The 24,846-nt window shown below is 46.6% G+C and overlaps 1 protein-coding gene across 1 annotated transcript; it reads right to left on the bottom strand.

The window, feature by feature from the left end:
* Nucleotides 1-1,975: 1,975 nt before the first annotated feature.
* GPR148 (G protein-coupled receptor 148) lies at nucleotides 1,976-17,227 on the bottom strand. The gene is given in 8 exon segments (XM_036298935.1): nucleotides 1,976-2,058; nucleotides 2,061-2,186; nucleotides 2,189-2,227; nucleotides 2,230-2,283; nucleotides 2,286-2,404; nucleotides 2,406-2,585; nucleotides 2,587-2,682; nucleotides 17,082-17,227. Coding segments are annotated over 8 exon segments (843 nt in total).
* Nucleotides 17,228-24,846: the final 7,619 nt, after the last annotated feature.

Raw genomic sequence — 24,846 nt, 5'->3', positions numbered from 1 at the left:
AGTCATCTTAAAGAGGACCTTTGTGGATGAAAAGAGGTCATAAGTCTGACAAGCTCAGGAGAGGCTTGCATCACAACCCTGCAGACTCAGATATCTAAAATCCTATCTAATAATAGACAAACATGGTAATTAACCATACCTCCGCTACGCTTTCCATCGGCTAATCAGCAGGATATGCAAATTAACTGCCAACAAAGATGGCGGCTGGCAGCCACGCAGCTGAAGCAAACATGAGGCTTGCTTGCTCCAGTGATAGAGGAAGCCAAGGTTCCCCGCCTTCTGCGGCCGGGCTCTGAGCTCCGGATGCAACAATATTGCAATTATAGAAGCTAAACAAACCCCAGACACCTGCTTTCAGCCAGCCATGGCCTCAGAGCTGGAGCCAGCTCTCAGCTCCAGTGACAGCTATAGAAGGTAAATAAATCCCAGAATAAAAAAGAAAAAGAAAAAGAAAGAGGCTGGGAGCTTCAGTCGCCTGCCAGCCTGAAAATGGCCCTTAGCCCCTCACTCAGACTGGCCAGGCACCCCAGTGGGAACCCCCACCCTGAAGGGGGTGTGACCAGCTGCAAACAGCCATCAGCCCCTAATCCAGGCTGGCCAGGCACCACAGTGGGGACCCCCACCCTGAAGGGGGTGTGACCAGCTGCAAACAGCCATCAGCCTGTCATTCAGGCTGGCCAGGCACCACAGTGGGGCCCCCCTCCCTGAGGGGGTGTGACCAGCTGCAAACAGCCATCAGCCCCTCACCCAGGCTGGCCAGGCACCCAAGCGGGACCCCCATCCTGATCCAGGACACCCTTCAGGGCAAACCAGCTAGCCCCCACCCGTGCACCAGGCCTCTATCCAATATAGTAAAAGGGAAATATGCAAACTGACCCTAACAGCAGAAAGACTTGGAATGACTGGTCACTATGACACACACTGACCACCAGGGGGCAGACACTCAATGCAGGAGCTGCCCTCTGGTGGTCAGTGCGCTCTCACAGGAGGGAACTCTGCTCAGCCGCAAGCCAGGCTGATGGCTGCCAGTATAGCAGTGGTGGTGGGAGCCTCTCCTGCCTCCTCAGCAGCCCTAAGGATGTCTGACTGCAGCTTAAGTCTGTTCCCCGCTGGCAAGTGGACATCCCCAAGGGCTGTGGGGCTGCCAGAGGGATGTCTGATTGCCATCTTAGGCCCAATCCCCTGGGAAGCAGGCCTAAGCCAGCAAGTGGTCACCCCTGAGGGGTCCCAGACTGCGGAAGGGCACAGGCCGGGCTGAGGGACCCCCTACCCCCGAGTGCACAAGTTTTTGTGCACTGGGCCTCTAGTAACTATATAGGATGGTCTGAAAATAAAGCTTTTTCACTAAGAGTAGTGCATAGTGGGTAGTCATATCCTAAGGCAGTATTCTTCCCTGGCGAAGGTCAGTCTTCACCTTAGCTAAGTCTGTCTATTGTCTTTTTGTGTCTAGGATAACATGCCTAATAAACATGTCCTTGCAAAAACAATGTAATTTCCCTTTTTCCAGACCCCCTCAGAGCACAGACACCACAACAGAGCAAAGACTACAAATCCCCTCATTGTCATTATCATGTTAATTGTTGACCCATAATTGTCCTGTACCCACCTGTGTAAAGGAGGTATGTGGGTATCGTTTTACTTTTTATCCAATCTCAGAAGTTTCTCCACTTTGCTTTCCCCCTCCCCAATCTATTGCCAATGGATTTCATGTAATCCACTTACGTCTTCTCTTTTGATTATAATGTGTAAAATAAGATACAGAATTGCCATTTTCTGGAGCATTTTCTCAATCCATTGAAGTTTTGCTTCCCAGCAATTGCCATCAGTTTGGCTCAAATAAACTCATAAAATTCTCTACAGGCTTGAATGTTTCTTATGTTGACATGTCCTACAATTATTGTGCAGTTTTGAGGATCTGGCTATAAATGGATGCTGATACATTGAACTTTAACTTTCGCCTGCCAGACTGAGAAGTCTAGATCTGAAAAATGGTGAAAATGTCACTGTGCCTCCTGGATGAGAAGTGGCCCCAGACTATCCCCAGCAGCCATCAGAAGCCAAGAGCACCTCACTGCTGGCTGCTGTGAGCCATATGTCAGTCCTGGCATCAATGTGGTGCTCCTTGGTCAGCACAATATCCAGGGAAAATGCCACCACTGAGCTCACATACAGTGTGATTAGCACTGGTGGATAAGGAGAGTGCTGCTTTCCTGGGAATAGCCTGAACCCAGAAACCTGAAATCCTGACCCCTGCATAGATCATGCAGAAACAGTAGGTGATAGAGCTGTGCATAGAAAGAAAATGCACAAGATGTGTGTGACAGTGACTAGGGAGCCGTGGCTCAACTTGATGCCCAGTCTCAACTATTTGATGCATGAGAATCCTAGCTCTCCAACCTGGCATCCTGCAAAGCCAAATGAGAAATATGGGGAATAAGGAGGCCACCACATTATGGATAGCTTCACAGGATATGAAGGAGAGGAAGTGCAGAGGACGAGCGACTGTTAGGTAGCTGTGCAGCACAGTGGCCATGAAGGACAAGGTGGCACTGGTGTAGGTAGTGAAGACAGAGTCTGTGAGAATACCAGCTGCCCAGGTTACTGGAGAAGATGAACATATGAAAGATAATGTAGGCTGGATATGAGAGCAGGATGGAAGCCAGCAGCAGCAGCAGCTCAGAACTAGCATGGCCACAGCCAGGAGAGCCAAGGGAGGAAGAACCAGCGCAGCAGGAAATGGACACCCTGAGATCCCTGGGCTCAGGGAGGTGTTGCTGGCTGCCTAGGACATGCAAGGGAGCTTGCTGATGAGATGGTCAGGCTAAACAGGCTGTTGTGTTCAGGGGCCAAAGTGCCAACTGACACCCCCATAATTCCTGGCAGGAGTGGCAGGCTTTGTCATAGGTGATTGGTTCTGCACTTGCCCCTGGTATGGATCTCATCTACAGGGGTCCTGATAGTGCCACTCTTCTGCAGAGATACTGGGCTTGGGCAGGTCTTAGGAATGACTGTTTAACAAAAATAAAAACAACAGTGCAAAATTATGCTCACATGCATTCATGCACATCTCTGCTAGCTGCCCAGGCTGCATGTGTGTGTGTGTGAGTATACCTAAACAGATTAGTTCATTGTGATGATTTGTTGGTCACTGACCTCTTGATAAGTGTCCCCCATTTCAATTTCCCTCAAACCTGTCTGGTAAGCCAGCGGGGAGGGCACAATACTCACTACATTGGATTGGATCATGGGTGAGAGGCTAGAAAAGAAAGAGCAGCTTCTGGGAACTAGAATTGCCAGGCCTAACTTCTGACTGGGGCTGCACATGACAGTAAATGAGGCCAGGATGGAGAAACCTTGGCAGGCTCATACTCTTCCTCACAGAGCCCTGGGGGCCACAGCCCCCATGAGAGGGACAGTGTGTGTGTGTGTGTGTGTGTGTGTGTCCCACACCCTTCTACATGGGACTTCACATGGAAGAGTACTCAGCCATCCATGTGTGGGATCCCTATGTGGTAGGAAGTCCCTGCTATAGTCTGGCAGATAGAAGCCCATAGAAGCTAGGCAGGGGTCCTCAAACTAGAGCCCGCGGGCCATGCAAATAAAAATATTGTATTTGTTCCCGTTTTGTTTTTTTACTTCAAAATAAGATATGTGCAGTGTGCATAGGAATTTGTTCATAGTTTTTTTTTAAAACTATAGTCCGGCCCTCCAACAGTCTGAGGGACAGTGAACTGGCCCCCTGTTTAAAAAGTTTGAGGACCCCTGAGCTAGAGGAAGAGAAGGAAGTAGAAGAGAGAAGAGGATAGGAGACTTGTGTGTGTCAGCTAGGCAGCTGGGACATCTCAGGTTATCCAGAGGTGTAGACAGTTGTGTGCAATTGGCCTGGGCCCATGGTGGGAAGGCCAAAGGGATGGGACTCAGGCTTCATGCTTTGAAGATCCTGGTTGTGTGGCCTTGAGAAGATTTGCTCACATGTATACATTTGTTTTCTTATTTGTAAATGTGAATGCTTCTCATGGGAACCTCATGGAAGTATCGCAAAATCCAGAGGTTTTAATCAGGTGCAGCCCATACCTCCCAACACACTCTCCAGGAGCTTCAGTCCTCTCTGCTTACAGATCCCCTTATCATCACTGCAGAAACAGCTGCACTGCTACTCCATGCCCCTGGGCCCTCCCACAGCCCACCCAAGGCCCCCTAAATTCTGCCTAGCTGGAGAGAGAACTACCATGGAGCTTGGGCCTTCCTCAGCACAGCCAGATTGTTATTAGGGTCAGAGGGAGACAGGAATTTTAGAGACTGAGTCATGAGAGGGCCAGCCTTGCATTATATATGCCACCTAGACCAGAATCAGCAGGTGACACAGTTGCCTCATCCCTCAACCATGGATCCTCTGACCACACAGTGTCACTGCCTCCCTTCTCTCTCTCAATGGTGTTATAGTCCGAAGACTTCAAAGGAACCCTATCTCTGCCTCTCATTATTAACTGTGTGATCTTGGCTAAATTACTTTGCCCCTATGGGCCTCCGTGGACTCACCTGGGGTCCAGGATGCGAATTTGTCTGTCCTTAAAGGCCAAAAAAAAAGGGAGGGAGGAGAAGGAAAGAAAAACAAAACAGTTCAGAGAGTAGAAAGGAATAAAGTAGTTTAAAAGAGAAGGAAAAAGGAAGGAAGGAAGGAGTTTATTCTTATATATGGTTTAAGTTGGTGGTCTAGTTTTTTTGTTTGTTTTTTTGCATGTATCTGTCCAATTATCCCAACACCATTTATTGACTAAACTGTCTTTACCCCATTGTATGTTCTTGTATCCTTTGTTAAAAATTAATTGCCCAGCCCTAGCTGGTTTGGCTCAGTGGATAGAGTGTCAGCCTGTGGACTGAAGGGTCCTGGGTTTGATTACAGCCAAGGGCACATGTCTGGGTTGTGGGCTCGAGCAGGAGGCAGCCGATCAATGATTCTCATCATTGATGTTTCTATCTCTCTCTCTTCCTCTCCCTTCCTCTCTAAAATCAATAAAATATATATATATATATTAAAAAATAATTGCCCACATAGGCAGTTTATTTCTAGACTCTCTATTCTGTTCCATTGATCTATATTTCTGCTTTTATGCCAGGGTCATAAGTTTTGATTACCATAGTCTTGTAGCATAGTTTCATGTCAGGTAGCATAATACTTCCAACTTTATCCTTCTTTCTCAAATTGCTGTGGTTATTCGGGATCTTTTGTGGTTTCATATACATTTTTTTGATTATTTGTTCCAGTTCTGTGAAATATACCATTGGTATCTTGATAGGAATTGTATTGAATTTATAGATTACTTGAGTGGTATAGACATTTTTATTATGTTAATTCTTCCTATTTATGATTCCATTTACTTTTATCTTCTTTGATATCTCCTTCAGTGTCTTAAAATTTTCTGAGTACAGGTCTTTTACCTCCTTGGTTAAATTTATTTCTAAGTACCTTATATATATATATATTTAATATATTTTTTATTGATTAAGATATTACATATGTGTCCTTATCCCCACGTTACCCCCTACTCCCCCCCCACTCATTGCCACACCCCCCGCCCCCCGTTGTCCGTGTCCATTGGTTAGACCTATATGCTTGCATGTAAGTCCTTTGGTTGATCTTTCCCCCTTACCCCCACCCTCCCCTACCTTCCCTCCAAGGCCCTACAGTCCAATCAATGCCTCTCCGTCTCTGGATCAGTCCTTGTTCATCAGTTTATGTTGTTCATTATATTCCACAAATGAGTGAGATCATGTGGTATTTATCCTTCTCTGACTGGCTTATTTCACTTAGCATAATGCTCTCCAGTTCCATTGATGCTGTGGAAAATGGTAAGAGTTCCTTTTTCTTCTTCCTCTTCTTAAAGAATACCTTTCAGCATTTCATATAATGCTGGCTTGGTGGTGATGAACTCCTTTAGCTTTTGCTTATCTGTGAAGCTCTTTATCTGACCTTCTATTCTGAATGATAGCTTTGCTGGATAAAGTAATCTTGGTTGTAGGTTCTTGCTATTCATCACTTTGAATATTTCTTGCCACTCTCTTCTGGCCTGCATGGTTTCTGTTGAGAAATCAGCTGACAGTCGTATGGGTACTCCCTTGTAGGTAACTGACTTTTTTTCTCTTGCTGCTTTTAAGATTCTCTCTTTGTCTTTTGCTCTTGGCATTTTAATTATGATGTGTCTTGGTGTGGTTCTCTTTGGATTCCTTTTGTTTGGGGTTCTCTGTGCTTCCTGGACTTGTAAGTCTATTTCTTTCACCAGGTAGGGGAAGTTTTCTGTCATTATTTCTTCAAATGGGTTTTCAATATCTTGCCCTCCCTCTTCTTCTGGCACCCCAATAATTCTGATGTTGGTACGCTTGAAGTTGTCCCAGAGGCTCCTTATACTATCTTCATATTTTTGGATTCTTTTTTCTTTTTTCTTTTTTGGTTGGGTATTTTTTGTTTCTTCGTATTTCAAATCTTTGACTTGATTCTTCGGATCCTCTTGTCTGCTGTTGGATCTCTGTAAATTATTCTTTATTTCAGTCAGTGTATGCTTAATTTCTAGTTGGTCTTTTTTCATATCCTCCAGGGTCTCACTAAATTTATTGGTGGTTTCAATAAAATTCTTGAAAAACCTTATAAATGTGGTTTTGAACTCTATATCCAGTCATTTTCTTTCCTCCATTTCTGTCATTTGTGACCTGTTTCTTTGTCTCCACATTTTTTATGCTTCCCTGTGTTGGTAGAGTGGTTTTGTGTGCTAGGTGTCCTATAGGGCCTAGTGGCTCAGCCTCCCCAGTTACTTGAGGTGGACACTCTTGGTGCACCTCCTTGTGGGTTTTGTGCAGTCTTGTTGTAGTGATGCCTTGATTGTTGTAGGTATCACTGGGAGGAATTGACCTCCAGGCCAATTGGCTGTGAGAATCAGCTGTATCTGCAGTGGGAGAACTTCTGTGCTGAAGACACCCTTCTGGGGCAAGACTTGCTTCAGTGGGGCTTTGGTGCTCACTGAGTCTGCCCCCTGAGTGTGTCCCTTAGGGATCTGAGGAGTTGTAATCTGGATGGTCCCACTCTGACCACTGGGTACACTGGCTCTTGGATCTAAGGAGGTGCCAATTTAGCCTCTTCCTGAGGTTACCCAGCAGGAGCTAAGAAGAGATTTGCAGATTCCCCTTCCTTTTTTGGGGTTTGGAGGTGCCCAGATGATGCCCAGCTGTGAAGCAATGCAAGCTGCTGTGGGGCCTTGGGCCTTCTCTTGGAAGTTCTGGGTCTGTCTGGCCCAGCTGCAATTTGTTAAGTAATTTTCAGGTTGCAAAAGGCCAGGGCATTCATATGCAAAAGCCTCTGCTGCAGCCTGGGTGGGGCAGGGTCTCAGGGAATCAAAGGGTGGAGCAAGCATCTATGGTTGATCTTCAACCCTGCCCTAAGGGGCTGCACGTCTCAGTGTCCCGGTAATTGCTGCAAGCACCTCTGAGGGAAAGGTGCCCTCAAGTTCTGCATTCTGCCTGCTGCCAGACAGTCCAGTTTCTCCCCTTATGAGCCCTGGGTCCCCAGAGACTTCCTGGAACCGGAGTTCAGAGCAGTCAGGAGCTTGTGACTCCCTCCCAATTCAAAAAGACAGCCGCATCCTCAGGTATCAGCCCTGCACTTTACTTCTGCAGCTCCTCTGAGTCTCAGTGTGCTTTTCTCTTTTCTTCTAGTTGTAGAATTTCCACTCAGCCAGCCTTCCTATAGTTCTGGATGATGTCCGTTTTGTCTTTTCCTTGTATTTTTGAAGTTGTTGTGGGAGGCAGCAATTTCTGGTGTTTACCTATGCTGCCATCTTGGTTTCTCACCTTATATTTTTTTTGATGCAACTGTAAATGGAATTTTTTTCAATATCCCTTCTTTATAGTTCATTATTGGTGTATAAAAATGCAACTGATTTCATAATTTTTATTTTATATTCTGCTTTCTATAAAAATGTATTTTTAATTGATTTCAGAGAGGGAGAGAGAGATAGAAACATCAATGATGAGAGAGAATCATTGATTGGCTGCCTCCTGCACACACCCTACTGGGGATCGAGCCCACATCTGGGCATGTGCCCTGACCAGGAATCGAACCATGACCTGGTTCATAGGTCAATGCTCAACAACTGAGCCACACTGGCCGGTTGTTTCCTACTTTTTCACTGAATTCATTTATTAGGTCTAGTAGTTTTTTGATGGAATCTTTAGGGTTCTCTCTATATAGTATCATGACAGTTTTACTTCTTCCTTTCCAATTTGGATGCCATTTCTATCTTTATTTTTTTTCTTTTCCTTTTCTCATTTACTTCTTCTTGTCTAATTGCTGTGGCTATAACTTTCAGTCCTATGTGGAATCAGAGTGGCGAAATGAACATCCCTGTCTTGTTCCTGATCTTAAGGAAAATGCTTTTAGTTTTTCCCCACTGACTATGATGTTAGCTGTGGGTGTATCCATATGGTCTTTATTTTTATTTTTTAAAATATTTTAAATAAGTTTTTATTTTTCAATTACTCTTTATATTCACTGTTATTCTGTATTAGCTTCAGATGTGCAGCAAAATTGTTAGGAAATTATGTACTTTGCAGCATGGTCCCCCACTGCTTCAAGAAGCCAATTGGCACCATCTATATTTATTTTAATACTAGTGGCCTGGTGCACAGATTTGAGGACATTGAAAGGAAATTAATTAGAAGAAATATTTTGATATCGCTATTTGCTCTTTCTCTATAATAGAAGTGTCAGAGATGAAAGAAAATTAGTAAAATGTATATGAAAATAATATATAAACTGATTAATAAATAAACAAAAACAACATGTCATAACAACAAAGACATGATATAAAAGCAACAAAAACATAATATAAAACAACAAAAACATGATATAAAAACAACATTGATAAAAACAATGACTGGTAAATGGATTAAACTTATTCTCATATCTCCTTGTATACCACATTAAGAGTAAAAACACTTTCAGAGTGCTTGACTAATTTCCCTTGTGATGAAGTATTTACAACTTTAACATCACACACTCTTCGAACTGGAGAGAAAGCAACATATAACTGAACATGTCCAAAAATGGGTTCAGGTCAGAATATTCCTACTCTGTCTAGAATTTGTCCTTGTGATTTATTAATACTTATTGCAAATGCTGGCATCATGGGAAACTGGCTTTGAATTAATTTAAATGAGAGGCCAGTGTCAGACAGGGACAAATATCGTGCATGTGTGAGTCAACGTTTATTTTTAAACTAGAGGCCCGGTGCATGAAATTCATGCACTCGGGGGTGAGGGGGCCCCTCAGCCCAGCCTGCATCCTCTCACAGTCCAGGAGCCCTTGGGTAGTGTCCTGCCACCGCCACTGCGCTTGCCAGCTATGAGTCTGGCTTCTGGCTGAGCACCGCTCCCTCTGTGGGAGAGCACTGACCACCCAGGGGCATCTCCTGCATTGAGTGCCTGCCCCCTGGTGGTCAGTGCACACCTGTTGTTCCGCCGTTTGGTCAATTTGCATATTAGCCTTTTATTATATAGGATTGGTACAGTTCCAAAGTAGCTTTGAGACAGCTAATAAAAAAAGCAACAACAAAAAAAGATGAAACAATACAGCATATCCATTAGAAAGATGACAGGAGAGCAGGTACCAAACAAAACCATGAGAAGAAGATGGTTTCTATAGCTTTCAAAACCTCCTACAGAAAGCAAAGAGACTGCTGACTGAGTTCTTTTTAGCTTCAGGCTCTGAACATTTCCTTTTAACATAAAAGGAAATGAACAGCACACTGGCTATTAACAACTAGGGGCCCATTGCATGAATTTGTGCACTTTGAAAGGACTGTGGGCCGCGAGGCTGTGGTGGGCACAGGGATGGGTCTTGGCCCATCCTCCACACCCCCGCCCGGCCCCTCCCACCACGGTCTTGGGTCCCCTGTCTGCCAGCAGCACTGCTCCCACCACTGCTGCTCCCACATGCTGACAGTGTTGGTCCCGCTCACATCTGCTGATGGTGCAGGACTGGCACCATCAGCAGGAGTGAGCTGCGGGTGCTGCCCCAATCACCCCTCAGGAGCAGGGGGAGGTGGAGAAGCCCTCAGGGGTGATTGGGGCCAGCAGCCGCTGCTTGCACCCACTGACAACCTGAGCAATCGGGACTGGAACCAGGCGCCAGCTGTGGGTGCAAGCAGGACTGCCAATGGCAGTGGGTGAGAGAGGTGGCTACTGGCCCCAATCACCCCTCAGGAGTAGGGGGAGGTGAAGAAGCCCTGAGGGGCAATCGGGGCTGGCAGCCACCACTTGCACCCACTTATAGCACTGAGGAATGGGCCCTGGGCACTGGCAGCAGGTGTGAGTGAGGCCAGCACCAGCAGCAGGTGTGAGCACTGGGCAAGACCGCAGTGCATGGGAGCAAAGAATTTTCAGTAACTACCAGAGGCTCGTCCTGATGACAGCGACCAGCACCCTGCCTTTGTCTGGCACCCCCGCTCACCTGCTCCACCATCCCGCCACAGCTGACGCCCACCATGTTCTGTGCTCTGCTCCCTGCTGCCCATGCCCACCATTTTCCACATGCTCTCCTTGGTGGTCAGCGCACATCATAACGACCGATTGTTCGGTTGTTCTGCTATTCGGTCTATTTGCATATTAGCCTTTTATTATAAAGGACTAGAGGCCTGGTGCACAAAATTTGTGCACGGGAGGGGGCTCCCCTCAGCCCAGCCTGCACTCTCTCCAATCCAGGACCCTTCAGGGGATGTCTGACTGCCAGTTTAGGTCCCAGGATCTGGCCTAAACTGGCAGTTGGACATCCTTCTCACAATCCAGGACCGCTGGTTCCTAACTGCTCACCTGCCTGCTTGCCTGACCACCCCTAACTGGCCTGCCTGCCAGCCTGATCACCCCTAACTACACCCCCCTGCTGGCCTGGTCGCTCCAAAAGCCCCCCCTCTGCTGGCCTGGTCGCCTCTAACTGCCCCCCTAACAGCCTGGTTGGCCCCAACTGCCCCCTTGCACCAGCCTGATTGCCCCCAACTGTCCCTCTTGCAAGCCTGGTCTCCCCTCACTGCCCCCCTCTGCTGGCCTGGTTGCCCCTAACTGCCCCCCCGCAGGCCTGGTCACCCCTCACTGCCCCCCACTGCTCGCATGGTCACCCCTCACTGGCCCCCATGCAAGCCTGGTTGTCCCTCATGGCCCCCCTCTGCTGGCCTGGTCGCTCCCAACTGCCCCCCCACCCACCGGCCTGGTTGCCCCTCACTGCCCCCCCCCCACTGGCCTGGTCACCCCTAACTGCCCTCCCCTACTGACCTGGTCACCCCCAACTGCCCCCCCCCACCGGTCTGGCTGCCCCTTACTGCCCCCCCTGCTGGCCTGGTTGCCCCACGCAGCCCGGTGTTCAGTCGTTTGGTTGTCCCTCAGTAACCCCCCTGCCAGCCTGGTTACCCCATGCAGCCTGCTGCTCAGTCATTTGGTTGTCGCTCACTAACCCCCCTGCCAGCCTTGTTGCCCTACTCAGCCTATTCGGTCATCTGTTAAGTTGTTTCAAATGTGACAGCCCCTGGCTCTTAACATATATAGATTGCCAATGCACGTCATATGTACTGGCTAGTCAGTCCATCAGACAGTCAGATGGATGGGCGGTCAGTCACTTAGCCTTTTATATATATAGACTAGAGGTGCAAAACAATTTCTGCACTTGGGGGGGGGGTGGTTGCTCAGCCCAGCTTATGCCCTCTCACAATCTGGGACCCCTCGGGGGATGACCATCTGCTGGCTGAGGCCTGCTCCCCAGGGGATTGGGCTTAAGACAGCAATCAGACATTCCTCTGGCAGCCCGGCAGTCCTCGGGGGATGTCCACTTGCCATCGGGGAGCAGACCTAAGCTGCAGTTGGACATCATTAGCGCTGCTGAGGAGGCAGGAGAGGCTCCCCCCACCACTGCTATAATGGCAGCTGTCAGCCTGGCTTGTGGCTGAGCAGAGCTCCTCCATGTGGGAGCTCACTGACCACCAGAGGGCAGCTCTTGCATTGAGTGTCTGCCCCCTGGTGGTCAGTGTGTGTCATAGTGACCAGTTATTCCCAGTCTTTCTGCTGTTAGGGTCAGTTTGCATATTTCCCTTTTACTATATAGGATAGAGGCCTGGGTGGGGGCTAGCTGGTTTGCCCTGAAAGGTGTCCTGGATTAGGGTGGTGGTCCCGCTTGGGTGCCTGACCAGCCTGGGTGAGGGGCTGATGACTGTTTTCAGGCTGCCCGCACACCCTTCAGGTTGGGGGTCCCCACTGGGGTGCCTGGCCAGCCTGGATGAGGAGCTGAGGGCTGTTTTCAGGCAGGCCAAGCCTGCAACTGAAGCTCCCAGTCTCTTCTTTTTTTCTTTTTCTTTTTTTTTATTCTGGGATTTATTTACCTTCTGTAATTGAAACTTCGTTGCGGCTCCAGCTCCAAGGCCAGCTGGCTGAAAGCAGGTATCTGGGATTTGTTTAGCTTCTATAATTGCAACATTGTTGCATCCAGAGCTCAGAGCTAGGCTGTGGCAGGCGGGGAACCTTGGCTTCCTCCATTGCCGGGGCAACCAAGCCTCATGTTCACTTCAGCTGCGTGGCTGCCGGCCGCCATCTTTGTTGGAAATTAATTTGCATATCCTGCTGATTAGCCAATGGGAAGCATAGCGGAGGTATGGTTAATTACCATGTTTGTCTATTATTAGATAGGATTATTGGCTATCTTCCCTACCCTGTAATTTACATCTCTGTGACTATATTGTAATTACCAATTTGGGTGGTCAGTGGCAACTTAGGTACAAGCTCAAACAAAAGAGGCTTCTTGCCTAACAGTGACATAAATATTTGGGTTATAGAAAGGCACGCCTGTGCAGTGTAGACAGTAAGATTGCTGTGTCCTTGCTCAGATTGGCCTTGAACATCTGGTATACTCTGGACAAGGCCCCCACATTCCACGCCTTACACTGGTGATTTCTATGGGATCCTCTGGCCTATCTTCCAGCACCTTGAGCACAGAGTTCACAACAGCAACACAAACTACAACATGTTATAACCAGTACTCCAGCCCCAATAGCAACACTCACAAATGCCCAATGCCTTACTCCTGAGAGTCTATCCCACCAACCTCGGAGGGGGTTATGGGACATGGCTTGTATGGTTCACCTGTACTTCCCTGTCTATCTCTTTCAGGCCACTGGTTACATTCCTTTGATTGTCAGATATATATGTACAGCATTCAACATGCAGGATGGCACAGGTGCCTCCCTGTGCAGCAGTTAACAAATCTAGTGTCATCCTCTTCTGCAATACCACTTTGCACATCTGCGTGATTTCATCCATCATTAGGGTAAGGGCTTTCTGGGTCTGACCCAAGTCTTTAGCTATATTCTCTGCTAAGGCTGTGACTTCTAACTGTACCTTAATTGTTCCTCCTGCAGGAAGAATATAGCTAAGGGGTAAAACCACCAGGTAGTCCATTTAACACAATGCCACCAGTGGTAAACTGAGTCCAAGTTATGGGGAATCTCTTCTAAAGTCTTAAGAATTTGCCCAGGGATATAGGGCCTACCCCAGGTACATCGATCCGACCAATTCACAGGGAGGTAAGGACAGCCATACCTTCCACACACCCATAAGTATCCTGGAATCATCATATCTACAGGTTTTGTGCCGCTATAATGCTTTCCATTCTGTCGCTTCTGAACCTCAACGTTAGTAGTTATGTTACAACACAAGTCTGGAGGCAGCCAGCCAACAACTCAATTCTTACTGAGTCACTGCTGCTCTACACACCTGTCTGCAGGGTCTCTTAATTCTACTTGTTCTCCTAGCAACCACCCCCAACCATTCCACACTGTATAACCAATAAAGGGGCGAGTATTGAGATGGTCCCACCAGATCAGAGTCTCTATGGCTTGGTACACAGAATCCCAGGAGATGTTGTTGAAGTCTTGGTCAGTTAACCATGTCCAATTGGCAGTGGTGGCCAGATGGATGTGCCATGGAAATCCATCGGCCACTCCTGGGGGAATGTCTGTGCACACCCAACAATGGGAGACATTATGCATTGAGCATAGGTGTGTGACCAGAACACTACGCTGTTAGCCAAGCTTTCCTGATCAAAGAGACAAAAGAGAAACTGAAACCATCATAGATAGATCACAGCCTTCTGGAAAGATGCAAGCAACTGTGTCTCTTCTAGATAGCACTGTGACTGGAATCAGAGGACAACCTGGCCAGTGATACCAAGTGGGATCTCCCTCTTCATAGGGGCCCGGTTTCACAAGGGAAGCTATGGGAAATCTGAGCACTGGTCAGAGGGGAATAGTGTAAGTCCCCTTTAACGATGTACCCCTCCTATGCTTTCTGGCTTGGACTTGCACTGTTACTGGCCAGGGCTGGATCAAAGGGTGCAACTGGAACTTGTAGTCGTACCCAATTCCCCAGGGCCCTTCCCCAGTAACAGTCCATGGCCAGGTCCACACTGCCTCATTCCCCTCTGCCAAGTGGGCAGGTGTGTAGGCAGCAGCAAAGTTTCCAGATGGGTGTACCTTGGGGCGCAATAGTTCATTTGTTGTTTTCACCTGCACATGCAGCGTCTGAGGATACCTCCGCATCATTAACTCAAAGGGAGAAGCACTCGCTGTTCATTCAATCATCTAGCCCAACTTTTTAGGCTAGATGGGTCCACCTCTAGGCAGAGCTTGTCTTTTACCAGGCCGTTATACTGTTCAATCACCCCAGCAGCTTGGGGATTATATGGAACGTGAAACTGCCAAGCTATATCCTGGGCCTTGGCCCAGCTCTGTACCTCCTTCCCTGTGAAATGGGTTCCATTATCACTTGCTATGCTAAGGGGTCACTCATAGGTGGCCTCCAAGTGTTCCAAACCATGGACAACTGTCCGTTGGGTGGCCTCTCTTGCAGGGTGAGCAAAAAGGAGGCAGGTGGCAGTCAGGGCATAGTTAAAACCCTAGTCCAGAGGGAGAGGCCCAATGAAATCCACCTGCCAATGTTGCAGAGGGGTCCCTCCTCTGAGGACATGGCCCTTCTTCCCCTGGAGGCCATATCGATGGGGCGGGGGGAAGGTGTCCGAGCACAGCAGGGACAACCTCGTACTGCAGCGAGGGGTTCCCCTGTGGATAGGGCCAGGCCCCACCTCTCAGCCACCTGCATCATTGTCTGTTGTCCCACGTGCCCTAGTTTCCAATGGAGCCACCAAGCCCAATCTTCGGGGGAAGGTACTATCTCCTGGATCCTTGCCAAGGCATTTGCCTCATCATTCTCAGGGGCTAACAGTGGTCGATGGCCACTCAAATGATATATTATTGCCTCTTTGGAAGTCTCTACTTCCCATATATCCTTTCACATTTCCTGTCCCCACACGGGACGGTGTCCTACCAGCCACTATTGCTTGTGCCATTGTGGCAACCACAAAGTCAAGCCTTTAAAGATAGCCCAGCTGTCTGTTACAATGATCAAAGGGCCAGGCTCCTTTGTCAACACCATCCAGACTGCTCTTGGTTCAGTCCATTGGCTACTTTGCCCAGTACTAGAATCAAATGACAGTTTGTCTGTATTTAAATGGACAGCCACTGCTGTACATGTAGCAGCGCTCCCCCTACTTGATCCGTCTGTGTACTACATGGTCTCTGGGAGAGATGGCATAGCTTCTCGGAATGGACTAGACTCGAGGGCCACAATGGGTTCTTAAACTGGACCGGAGGGCCGGAACAAAAGCATGGATGGAGTGTTTGTGTGAACTAATATAAATTCAAAGTAAACATCATTACATAAAAGGGTACGGTCTTTTTGTTTTTTTTTTCGTTTTATTCATTTCAAACGGGCCGGGCCGTAGTTTGCCCACGGCTGGACTAGGGAGTACCTCCTCTATAGGAGTTTCATCCCTTGACAGGGTCTCATATGTCACAGGACCCAACAGGGTTTGCAATTTCTGTGACAGAGGCCTGGTACTCACCACTTCCCTCTGTTCCAAATAGGCCTCCATTTTGCTAAAGTTGGGGGTTTGTGCCACTCTCGACTTGGGTGTGGTCACCCAAAATCTAAGCCACTGGCTATAGAATAGGCAGTCTTCACAAGCCGAGCACCTTACTTTGTGTTGTGATTGCCTCACAGGCCTGCAGGGCTACATAAATGGCAGCCAACTGCATCTCACTGAGGATGTACTGACACTTGGCCCCTTTGCACAGCTGAGACCAGAACCCAATAGGCACCCTTCTCTGCCCATGCTGTTGCCATAGATCCCAACCAAACCCTGATGGAGTAACAGTTATGTCCAACTGGAATGGTTGTGTTAGATCTACAACCTGAAAGCTTTGGGCTTCTTGGTAATGAGAAAGGCCTCCTCAACTTCTGGAGTCCAGTGCCATGTCACCCCTGTTCCAGAATAACAGGTACAAGGGCCACAACAGTTGTGCCAGATGGGGATGAACACTCACCAATACCCTAAAAGACAACATAGGCCTGTAACTTTCACTGTTGTAGGTCGGGGAAAAGCCTGCACTTTGTCAATAACTGCCTCAGGTATCACCTTGGTCTTACTAGACCAGACAACTCCCAAGAATTTGACAGACAAGCCAGGTTCCTGGACCTTGGCAGTCATTAACCACCCATCCCTATAAGTCCAATGCCTGCTATAGGCTACTGGCAACTGTGTTCAAATCTGCAAGAGAATCAGAAGTTAGCATGATGTCATCAATATAATGGAGCATTGTCACTGTGGGAGGCTTGCCCCAGTTGGCTAAATCTTGGGCCACCAGATCATGATAGGCGGTAGGGTTGTGTAAATAAATATCCTTGAGGGAAAACAATAAAAGTCCACTGTTGACCTTCCCACATAAAATCAAACTGTTCCTGACACTCTGGAGCTATATCTATGGAAAAGAAAGCATGAGCCAAATCAGCCACATAGTGGAATCACCCTAACAACATAGCTAGGTGATTGATCAGATCCGTTATAGCCGGAATTGTGGAATGTAATGGGTAGTCACTTTATTCAGTTCTCTGTAATCTACAGTCATTCACAAGGTGCCGTCAGGCTACTTCACTGGCCATACTGGACAATGTAGGGGCTGTGCGTGGGCCAGATGATCTTCGCCTTCTCCAGCTGCAATATCTTCTCTCTGATTTCCTCTTGACCTCCTGGGAGGAGGTACTGCCACACCCACACCACCTGGCAGGGATTAGGCAGTGTCACCACCATGTGATGTAGGTGCCCCCTTGTGGTAGGCTTTACCACACACACCCATAGGCGGAATTCACCCTGGGTCATTGCAATTGTTAACCCTTTTAGCACGTCCACTCCCAAGATGTATTCTGGTATGGGAGATATATACACAGTATAGGCCTTTCAGCAGAAGGCGGCCAATACTCAGTGTCAAGGTTGCCTGCCATACATGAACAGTTCTGCCTCCATATCTGTCTGTATATCTGTCAGGGTTACAATACAGTAAACTGTAGTCTGCACCCATATCAACCAGTGCCAACATACATTGCATGTTGCAGGGATGGGGGTGGGGTGGGGAGAACCAATATATTGTGAGTTCAACATACAACCGCCAGTCCTCCGGGTCCCCTCTCCTGACTGGGTTCCTTGGCCTGTTCCTCAGTCTAGGACATTAAGCTCCTCCTCCTCAGGGGAACCTAAATAGTCCTAGAGGCATACTGGTCTAGGGCAGTGGTCGGCAAACTGCAGCTCGCGAGCCACATGCGGCTCTTTGGCCCCTTGAATGTGGCTCTTCCACAAAATACCACGTGCGGGCGCGCATGTACAGTGCGATTGAAACTTCATGGCCCATGCGCAGAAGTCGGTATTTTGTGGAAGAGCCACACTCAAGGGGCCAAAGAGCCGCATGTGGCTCGCGAGCCGCAGTTTGCAACCACTGGTGGAACTGCCTTTCTTCAGTAGCTTCTGGAAATGCTTTCCTACCAGTAATTGCCTCCACAAGGCCAGCAGCACATCATTAGGCTGCTGATCTATCTTCTCTTTCCTAACCCCTGTAGCCAGCAGATCCACCCACATTTGCGTGCGGGAGATTTTCACAGGTTCTGTCCCCACCACTTTTCTGGATCCCGAGCCCGTGGTCTTAGGCACCGCCTTATGTAACGTAGGCTTTTGCACAGTGATGGGTTTCGCTATTCCCTTTTATCATCACTTGACTTTCACATCCCCCAAGCTGGCCATGGCTGTAATTACCTCATGTATACAGTGGTTTACGAAAAGGGTCAAAATAGCTGCCAGCCACCCAAACGCTGCTGGAGGGGCTGCAGTGAGAATCAAGTCTTTCCTACGCATCAAAAAATGCTCATCATCAGGACCACAAGTATTCAAGTTAAACATGGCTTGTTTCGTGCCCATTTCCTGTATCACTTGCACTAAATCTACATTCATAGTCCATTTACTCATGGTTTCTGGCAATTCTCTGGCATCCTGCCAAATGCTTCGAGATGCCACCATTAACCAATCCATCAGGGAGTGATCTCCCTGTCTGACTCCCAAACAGTGACTGATCTGCAGTCACTGCCGCAAAGAGGGATGGGTCATTATTGAGGCTAACTTCTCCATCTTGGCTGGAGATAGCTCTCTCAGTGTTGCAGTTTCAAGGCATTAGGAGCAACCAGTCTACCTGCCTGACAACCTTCTACTGGTCTTTGGGGATTGTGCCCATCAAGGGCAACAAAGCCTTCTCTAATGCCTTAACTTACTCCCAATCTTCCAAGGCATCAGAACCACTGCTACCAGATACCATAAACCAGTCAGAGGCCACATGTCCTCCAATGGGATAGATGGGGGTACTTACCCCAGAATCCTGCCCACTACTACACCAAGTTCCTCAGCCAGGGACTTGACCCTTCTGGGGGCAGGAAATTGGAAGAACACTCAGGTGCAAGCAGACAAGTGGAACATGCTTTATTACAACAAAACAGCCAACAACTGGCTGGTCAGTGGCAACTTAGGTACAAGCTCAAACAAAAGAGGCTTTTTGCCAAATAGTAACATCAGTATTTGGGTTATAGAAAGGCAAGCCTGTGCAGTGTATACAGTAAGATTTCTGTGTCCTTGCTCAGATTGGTCTTGAACATCCGGCGTACGTTGGACAGGGCCCCCACACCAGGTTATGTTAGTTTTCAATTTTCAATCATTATTTATTCAAATAGGTTTTCAATCCCTTTCTCTCTCTTTTCTCCTTCTGGTTCCCCTGTGATGCAAATGTTGTTATTCTTTATCTTGTCCTAGACATCCCCTAAACTAGTCTCATTTTTTAAAATTCTTTTTTCTGTTCTGATTGGGAGATTTCTGTTACCTCTTATTCTGAATCACCGATTCAGTCCTCTGCTTCCTACAACCTACTGCTTATTCCTTCGGGTGTATTCTTAATACGCTTACTATCTCTCTCTTTTTTTAAAAAATATATTTTATTGATTTTTTACAGAGAGGAAGGGAGAGAGATAGAGAGTTAGAAACATCGATGAGAGAGAAACATCGATCAGCTGCCTCCAGCACATCTCCCACTGGGGATGTGCCCGCAACCCAGGTACATGCCCTTGACCGGAATCGAACCTGGGACCCTTCAGTCCGCAGGCCGACGCTCTATCCACTGAGCCAAACCGGTTTTGGCGCTATCTCTTTTTTTTAAGTTCCCAATGAGTTCATTCATTCTTTCTCTAAGTTCCTTGAGCATCCTTATAACCATTGTTTTGGATTCTGTATCTGGTATATTCCATTTTATTTATTGGGGGGAATTTCTCTTGTTCTTTAATTTGAGGCATTTTTGTTTCCTAATTTTGGCTGCCTCTCTGTAGTTGTTTCTGTGTATTAGGTAAATCTTCTATGTCCCCAGTCTTGGTATAGTTTTTTATAGTAGGTATTTTATGGGGAGCCCGCTGTGGGGTTAAAACCCCAAGCTTCTCAGGAGTAAACCTTTGCAGCTAAGATATTCCTCCAGATTCTCAGCTGCTGCATGTGGGTGCAGGGCCAGCCCTTTTTGCATCTCCACCCTTCCTACCAATCAAAATGTGGCTTCTTTTATAAATCCTTGGTGATAAAAGTACAACTCAGCTCATCTTCATTTGACTATTCAGGTTGATTAGTCTATATTTTAGTTGTAATTCCAGGTTGGTTCTGGGAGGAGATGAGTGTAACTTCAACATACTCTGCTGCCATCTTGGATTCTCCCAGAGAATTTCATCCCCAGGCCTGAGATCTAATCAAGTTTTCCTAGAAAGATATTAAAATGGCCCTGGCCAGTTTTTCTCGTGGTTAGAGTGTCTACAGACTCAAGGGTAATGGTTCGATTCCAGTCAAGGGCACATACCTTGGTTACAGGCTTAATCTCTGACCCCAGGACTGGGCGCATGCAGGAGGCAACCAATCAATATGTCTCTCTCACATTGATGATTCTGTGTCTCTCTCTCCCCCTCCCTTCCACTCTCTCTAAAAATCAATGGAAAAAAATATCCTTGGGTGAGGATTAACAAAAAATAAAAAGAAAGACATTAAAACTTATTGTCAACTGTGGGGCAAAAATCTAATGGCCACCATAACAAGAAGGTATCTTCAGACCAAAAGATGAAGCAAGCAACTGCATAGAAAATAACAGAATTACAAGGTAATTTACTTACAGGAAGATTGGGCCAGAGTGGACAGATGACCCAGCAATTTTTCTTAAGTTATTATTCACTACCAGTACAGTACTTCTTTTATAGTATAACTTAGGTATAATGATTGGCAAGACAAAGAGACAAAGAATGCAATAGTTGCAGGGGGCATCCCTCCTGGTGGTCTTATGATAAATGATTGTTTATAATTGATACTTACCTAATTGATACTCTTACCAGTTTGATATTTATCTCAGGTGTCAGGCCATTCTGGCTGTTGCTAACAAAAATATTTAAGGCTACATTTTAAGGAACACAGATCAACATCAACTAGAAGGTTTGCTAAGGACAGTGAAGTTGGTCGAAAGATCACAGCATGAAACTTAAAATGAAATCTGGACACAGAGAAAGAATTAGTTTTGTTCATATATACATGTATATACTTAAGAACCAGTAACTCGGAAGACAAGATGGCGGCGATATAGGCAGACACGTCCCAGGTCGTGTCCTGGAGCAAATGGAGTAAGCAGCTGAAACTAGTAACACCCACCCCAAATTGGCGAAATTACTCAGCTGGTGAGGCAGTTTGCAGCTGGGAAGGGCAGAAATCCCCTGGAAAGGTAAAAAAAAACCCAGGGATCTGGGCAAAAAAGTTGCCAGACCTCTGAGCCCAGAGGGTTAGAGGGAGACCGCGTGGCAGACAGCCGTGTCCCTTGGGACAGGCACAGCCCCTGACTGGAGAAAGGAGATCTGAGGGATTCCTGGTACCGCGGGATTTGAAATCTGGGTTCTGTGATCACGGAGGACTGAGCCTAAAGGGGGAAGCCTGAAGAGCTGACCAGACCATGCAGTGCCGGTAAGAGAAGAGCTTACAGAAACTCAGCCTTCCCCGTTTCCGTGGCCGGCGTTTGTTTGTTTGTTTGTTTTCACTGAACCTTGTTCATAAGACATTTCGGATACAGACACTCACCTGTGCTGAAGAGAGGGAGAAGGTGTGGACGAGTGGAATCTGGGTAGAGGCTGAGGAGAGAGGGGATCTGGGAGAGGTGGCAGTGATTTGAGTGCTGAGACACCCCTGGGCCCAGGATTGGGGCAGCCATTCTCTCCGGAGGGTGGGACTCCTCCACCTAGCCCCCAGGCAAGGAGCACAGCCACACCCAGATTCCACCCTGAACGAGATGAAGGATTAAAATAATCTGATTAGTCCCTGGGAGTTAACAGGGTCTGGCCTATAGAGGGATTTTCAAACCCAGCAATAACACAGAGCAGGGTAACGATTAAAGAACCAGCTCTGGACAGTTGATCTCCCCAAACCAGTTTTAAGTGCAATAAAGAAAATAAACCCTTGCTACTGGATAGAGAAGCCATATAGCCTCAGAGGCCAACCCAAAAACACTGCCACCCAGAGGCTGAGCCACAAACTGACTCTTAGCTAAATACAAATTAAGGCAGTTAGGGACACAAATACGGCCTGCTTTAAAATCAGGGCTGTGGTTTACAACACGGAGGAACAGTGTATCACAGGGAAATTCAACACTCTCCTGACTACCTGGCAGGACTAAGGTGAGCCAGACTGACGAGTAGAAGAACTGAAGGACCTTCACTACTGCAAATTTTTTTTTTCTTTTTTCACCTTTTAACTAAGAAACCAATTTTATTTCTTCTTCTTTTTCCATCCCCTGATTTTACCCTTTTAATTACTACATTTTTTTTAACCAGTATTATTACTACTACCATTTTACCATTTTTTAAAGTGCATTTTATTTTCTCTTTATTTTATTTTGGGATTAGTGTTCTCCATTCTATTTTCATCGTTTCTTTAGCATCAATTTTCCCTACCTCAATTTTACCTCTATGCTAAAACCCTCTCCCTCACTTTCCCCCCTTTGTTGTCCTGTTTCTCTTGCCCTATTCCTGCTTCAGATTTTCCCTATTCCTTCTGTTTACCTCCAGTCAAAATTTCACCCTACTTATATATCCTATTTCCAATCCACTGCTCTAAATCCTTATACACATATCCCTTATCTTTCTTCACTATCCAAATTTTTTTCTCTCTTCTTTTATCTTTCTATTGTTTTGTTGCTGTTTGCTTGATTGTTGAGTATATTGCTTTTTTTGTTTTATTTTGTGTGTGTGTGTGTGTGTGTGTGTGTGTTTTAGGACTGGTTGTGAGGTTGTTTTTCTTTTTCTTTTTTTCTGCTGGTTTTTCCCCTCCCTCCCCCCTCCCTCCACCCCCCGGTTATTTTTATGCTTCTGTTTTCCCTTGCCTCTCTTGATATTATTGGTTGTTTCTAGTTTGCATTCATATCCAGGGAGCTGTTGTTGGAATTTGTTGGGATTAGTGGCGGTTCTATTGGAGTTTTATCCTCATATAAATAGTCTCTTCCCCTCTTCTACTTCATTCTCTCTTTTCGCTCGTTTTTTTCCTCTCCCCCCCCCTCCTTTTTCCCAATTTCATTTTTGCACTCCTTTTTCCTCCCTACTTTTCTTTTCTTTTTTCTCTTTTATCTTTTTCTCTTTTTTCTTCCTTATCCCCTAATTCTCTTAATTCGGGTGGTCACCTTTATTTGGGGTTATTAATATCGTGAATATATTTGTGTTTAGTGCCTGGTACGTGATGCCTTGTTGTGTAGTATTTTGTGCCTTTAAATCAATGCAGCAGATCCAAGCAACAGCAGCCTCCTGAGCACCACACCCTCTGTCTGAGGAACAGCAGATGTACGTGAAGCCTCCCCCCACCAGCCAGAAGAGCCACCACAGCTGTGAACAGCACCCACCAGATGAGCTGTTGCCAACTGAGGAGCAGCTGCTACTGCAACTGCCCGAGGAGCAACCACAGCCCAAGGAGCCACTGCCACCCAGGGAGCAGCCACTGAACGACTCAACATCTAGATATGTCAGTGAGATCAAACATAGGTAGACAAAGAAACCCCCAAAGGAAAGAAAAGGAGGACTCTCCAGAAAAGTAGCTAAGTGATACAGAGGCATGCAACCTGACAGAAAAAGAATTCAGAATAAGGGACCTAGAGTGCATAAAACGGATGGAGGAAAAAATCAACAACTTATGCAAGAAGCAAGAAGGAACAGATGAAAAATCAACTACCTATGCAAGAAGCAAGAAGAAACAGATGAAAAAATCAATAAATTATGCAAGAAGTAAGAAGAAACGGATGAAAAAAATCAATAACTTATGTAAGAACCAAGAAGAAATGAAGAGCGATATAGCTGAAATAAAAAACACCATTGTTAGTATCAACAGTAGACTAGGAGAAGCGGAGGACCGAATTAGTGAATTAGAAGACAAGGAAGCACAACACACCCAAACTGTACTGCAATTGGAGAAAAAAGTTAAAAGACAGGAGGAGAACCTAAGGGAGCTTTGGGACAACATGAAACGAAACAACATATGAATAATAGGGGTGCCAGAACAACAGAAAGATGAACAAGGATTAGAAAACCTATTCAAAGAAATAATATCAGAAAAATTCCCCGGGGAGAAAAAAGTCACACAAGCCCTGAGAGTCCCAAACAAGGAGAACCCGAAAAGACCCACACCAAGACACATCATAATTACCATGGCAAATGTTCAGGACAAAGAGAGAATCCTAAAGGCTGCAAGAGAGAGACAGAAAGTTACATACAAGGGATCTCCCATTAGATTGTCAAATGATTTCTCAACAGAAACACATCAGGCCAGAAAAGAATGGATGGAAATTTACAAATTGATGCAAAGCAAAGGACTGAATCCAAGAATATTCTATCCAGCAAGGCTATCATTCAAAATTGAAGGGGAAATAAGAAGCTTCACAGACAAAAAAAGGCTAAGGGAGTTTATCACCACCAAGCCAGCAATGCAAGAAATGCTAAAGGGACTGGTGTAAAAAGAAGAAATAAAAAGTTCAGAAAGAAAACAGCCACACAAAAAAAGAAATGGCTACAAACAAGTACCTTTCTTTTTTTTTTAATATTTTTTTTATTGATTAAGATATTACATATGTGTCCTTGTCCCCACGTTACCCTCTACCCCCCACCCCCCCCACCCCCGCTCATGCCCTCACCCCCCCGTTGTCCATGTCCATTGATTAGGCCTATATGCTTGCATATAAGTCCTTTGGTTGATCTTTCCCCCTTACCCCCACCCTCCCCTACCTTCCCTCCAAGTCCCGACAGTCCAATCAATGCCTCTCCGTCTCTGGATCAGTCCTTGTTCATCAGCTTATGTTG

The sequence above is a fragment of the Myotis myotis genome, unplaced genomic scaffold, assembly GCF_014108235.1.
Source record: "Myotis myotis isolate mMyoMyo1 unplaced genomic scaffold, mMyoMyo1.p scaffold_m19_p_3, whole genome shotgun sequence".
NCBI lineage: Eukaryota > Metazoa > Chordata > Mammalia > Chiroptera > Vespertilionidae > Myotis > Myotis myotis.
The sequence above is the reverse complement of the archived record's forward strand: the minus strand, read 5'-3'. Positions and strand labels throughout refer to the sequence as shown.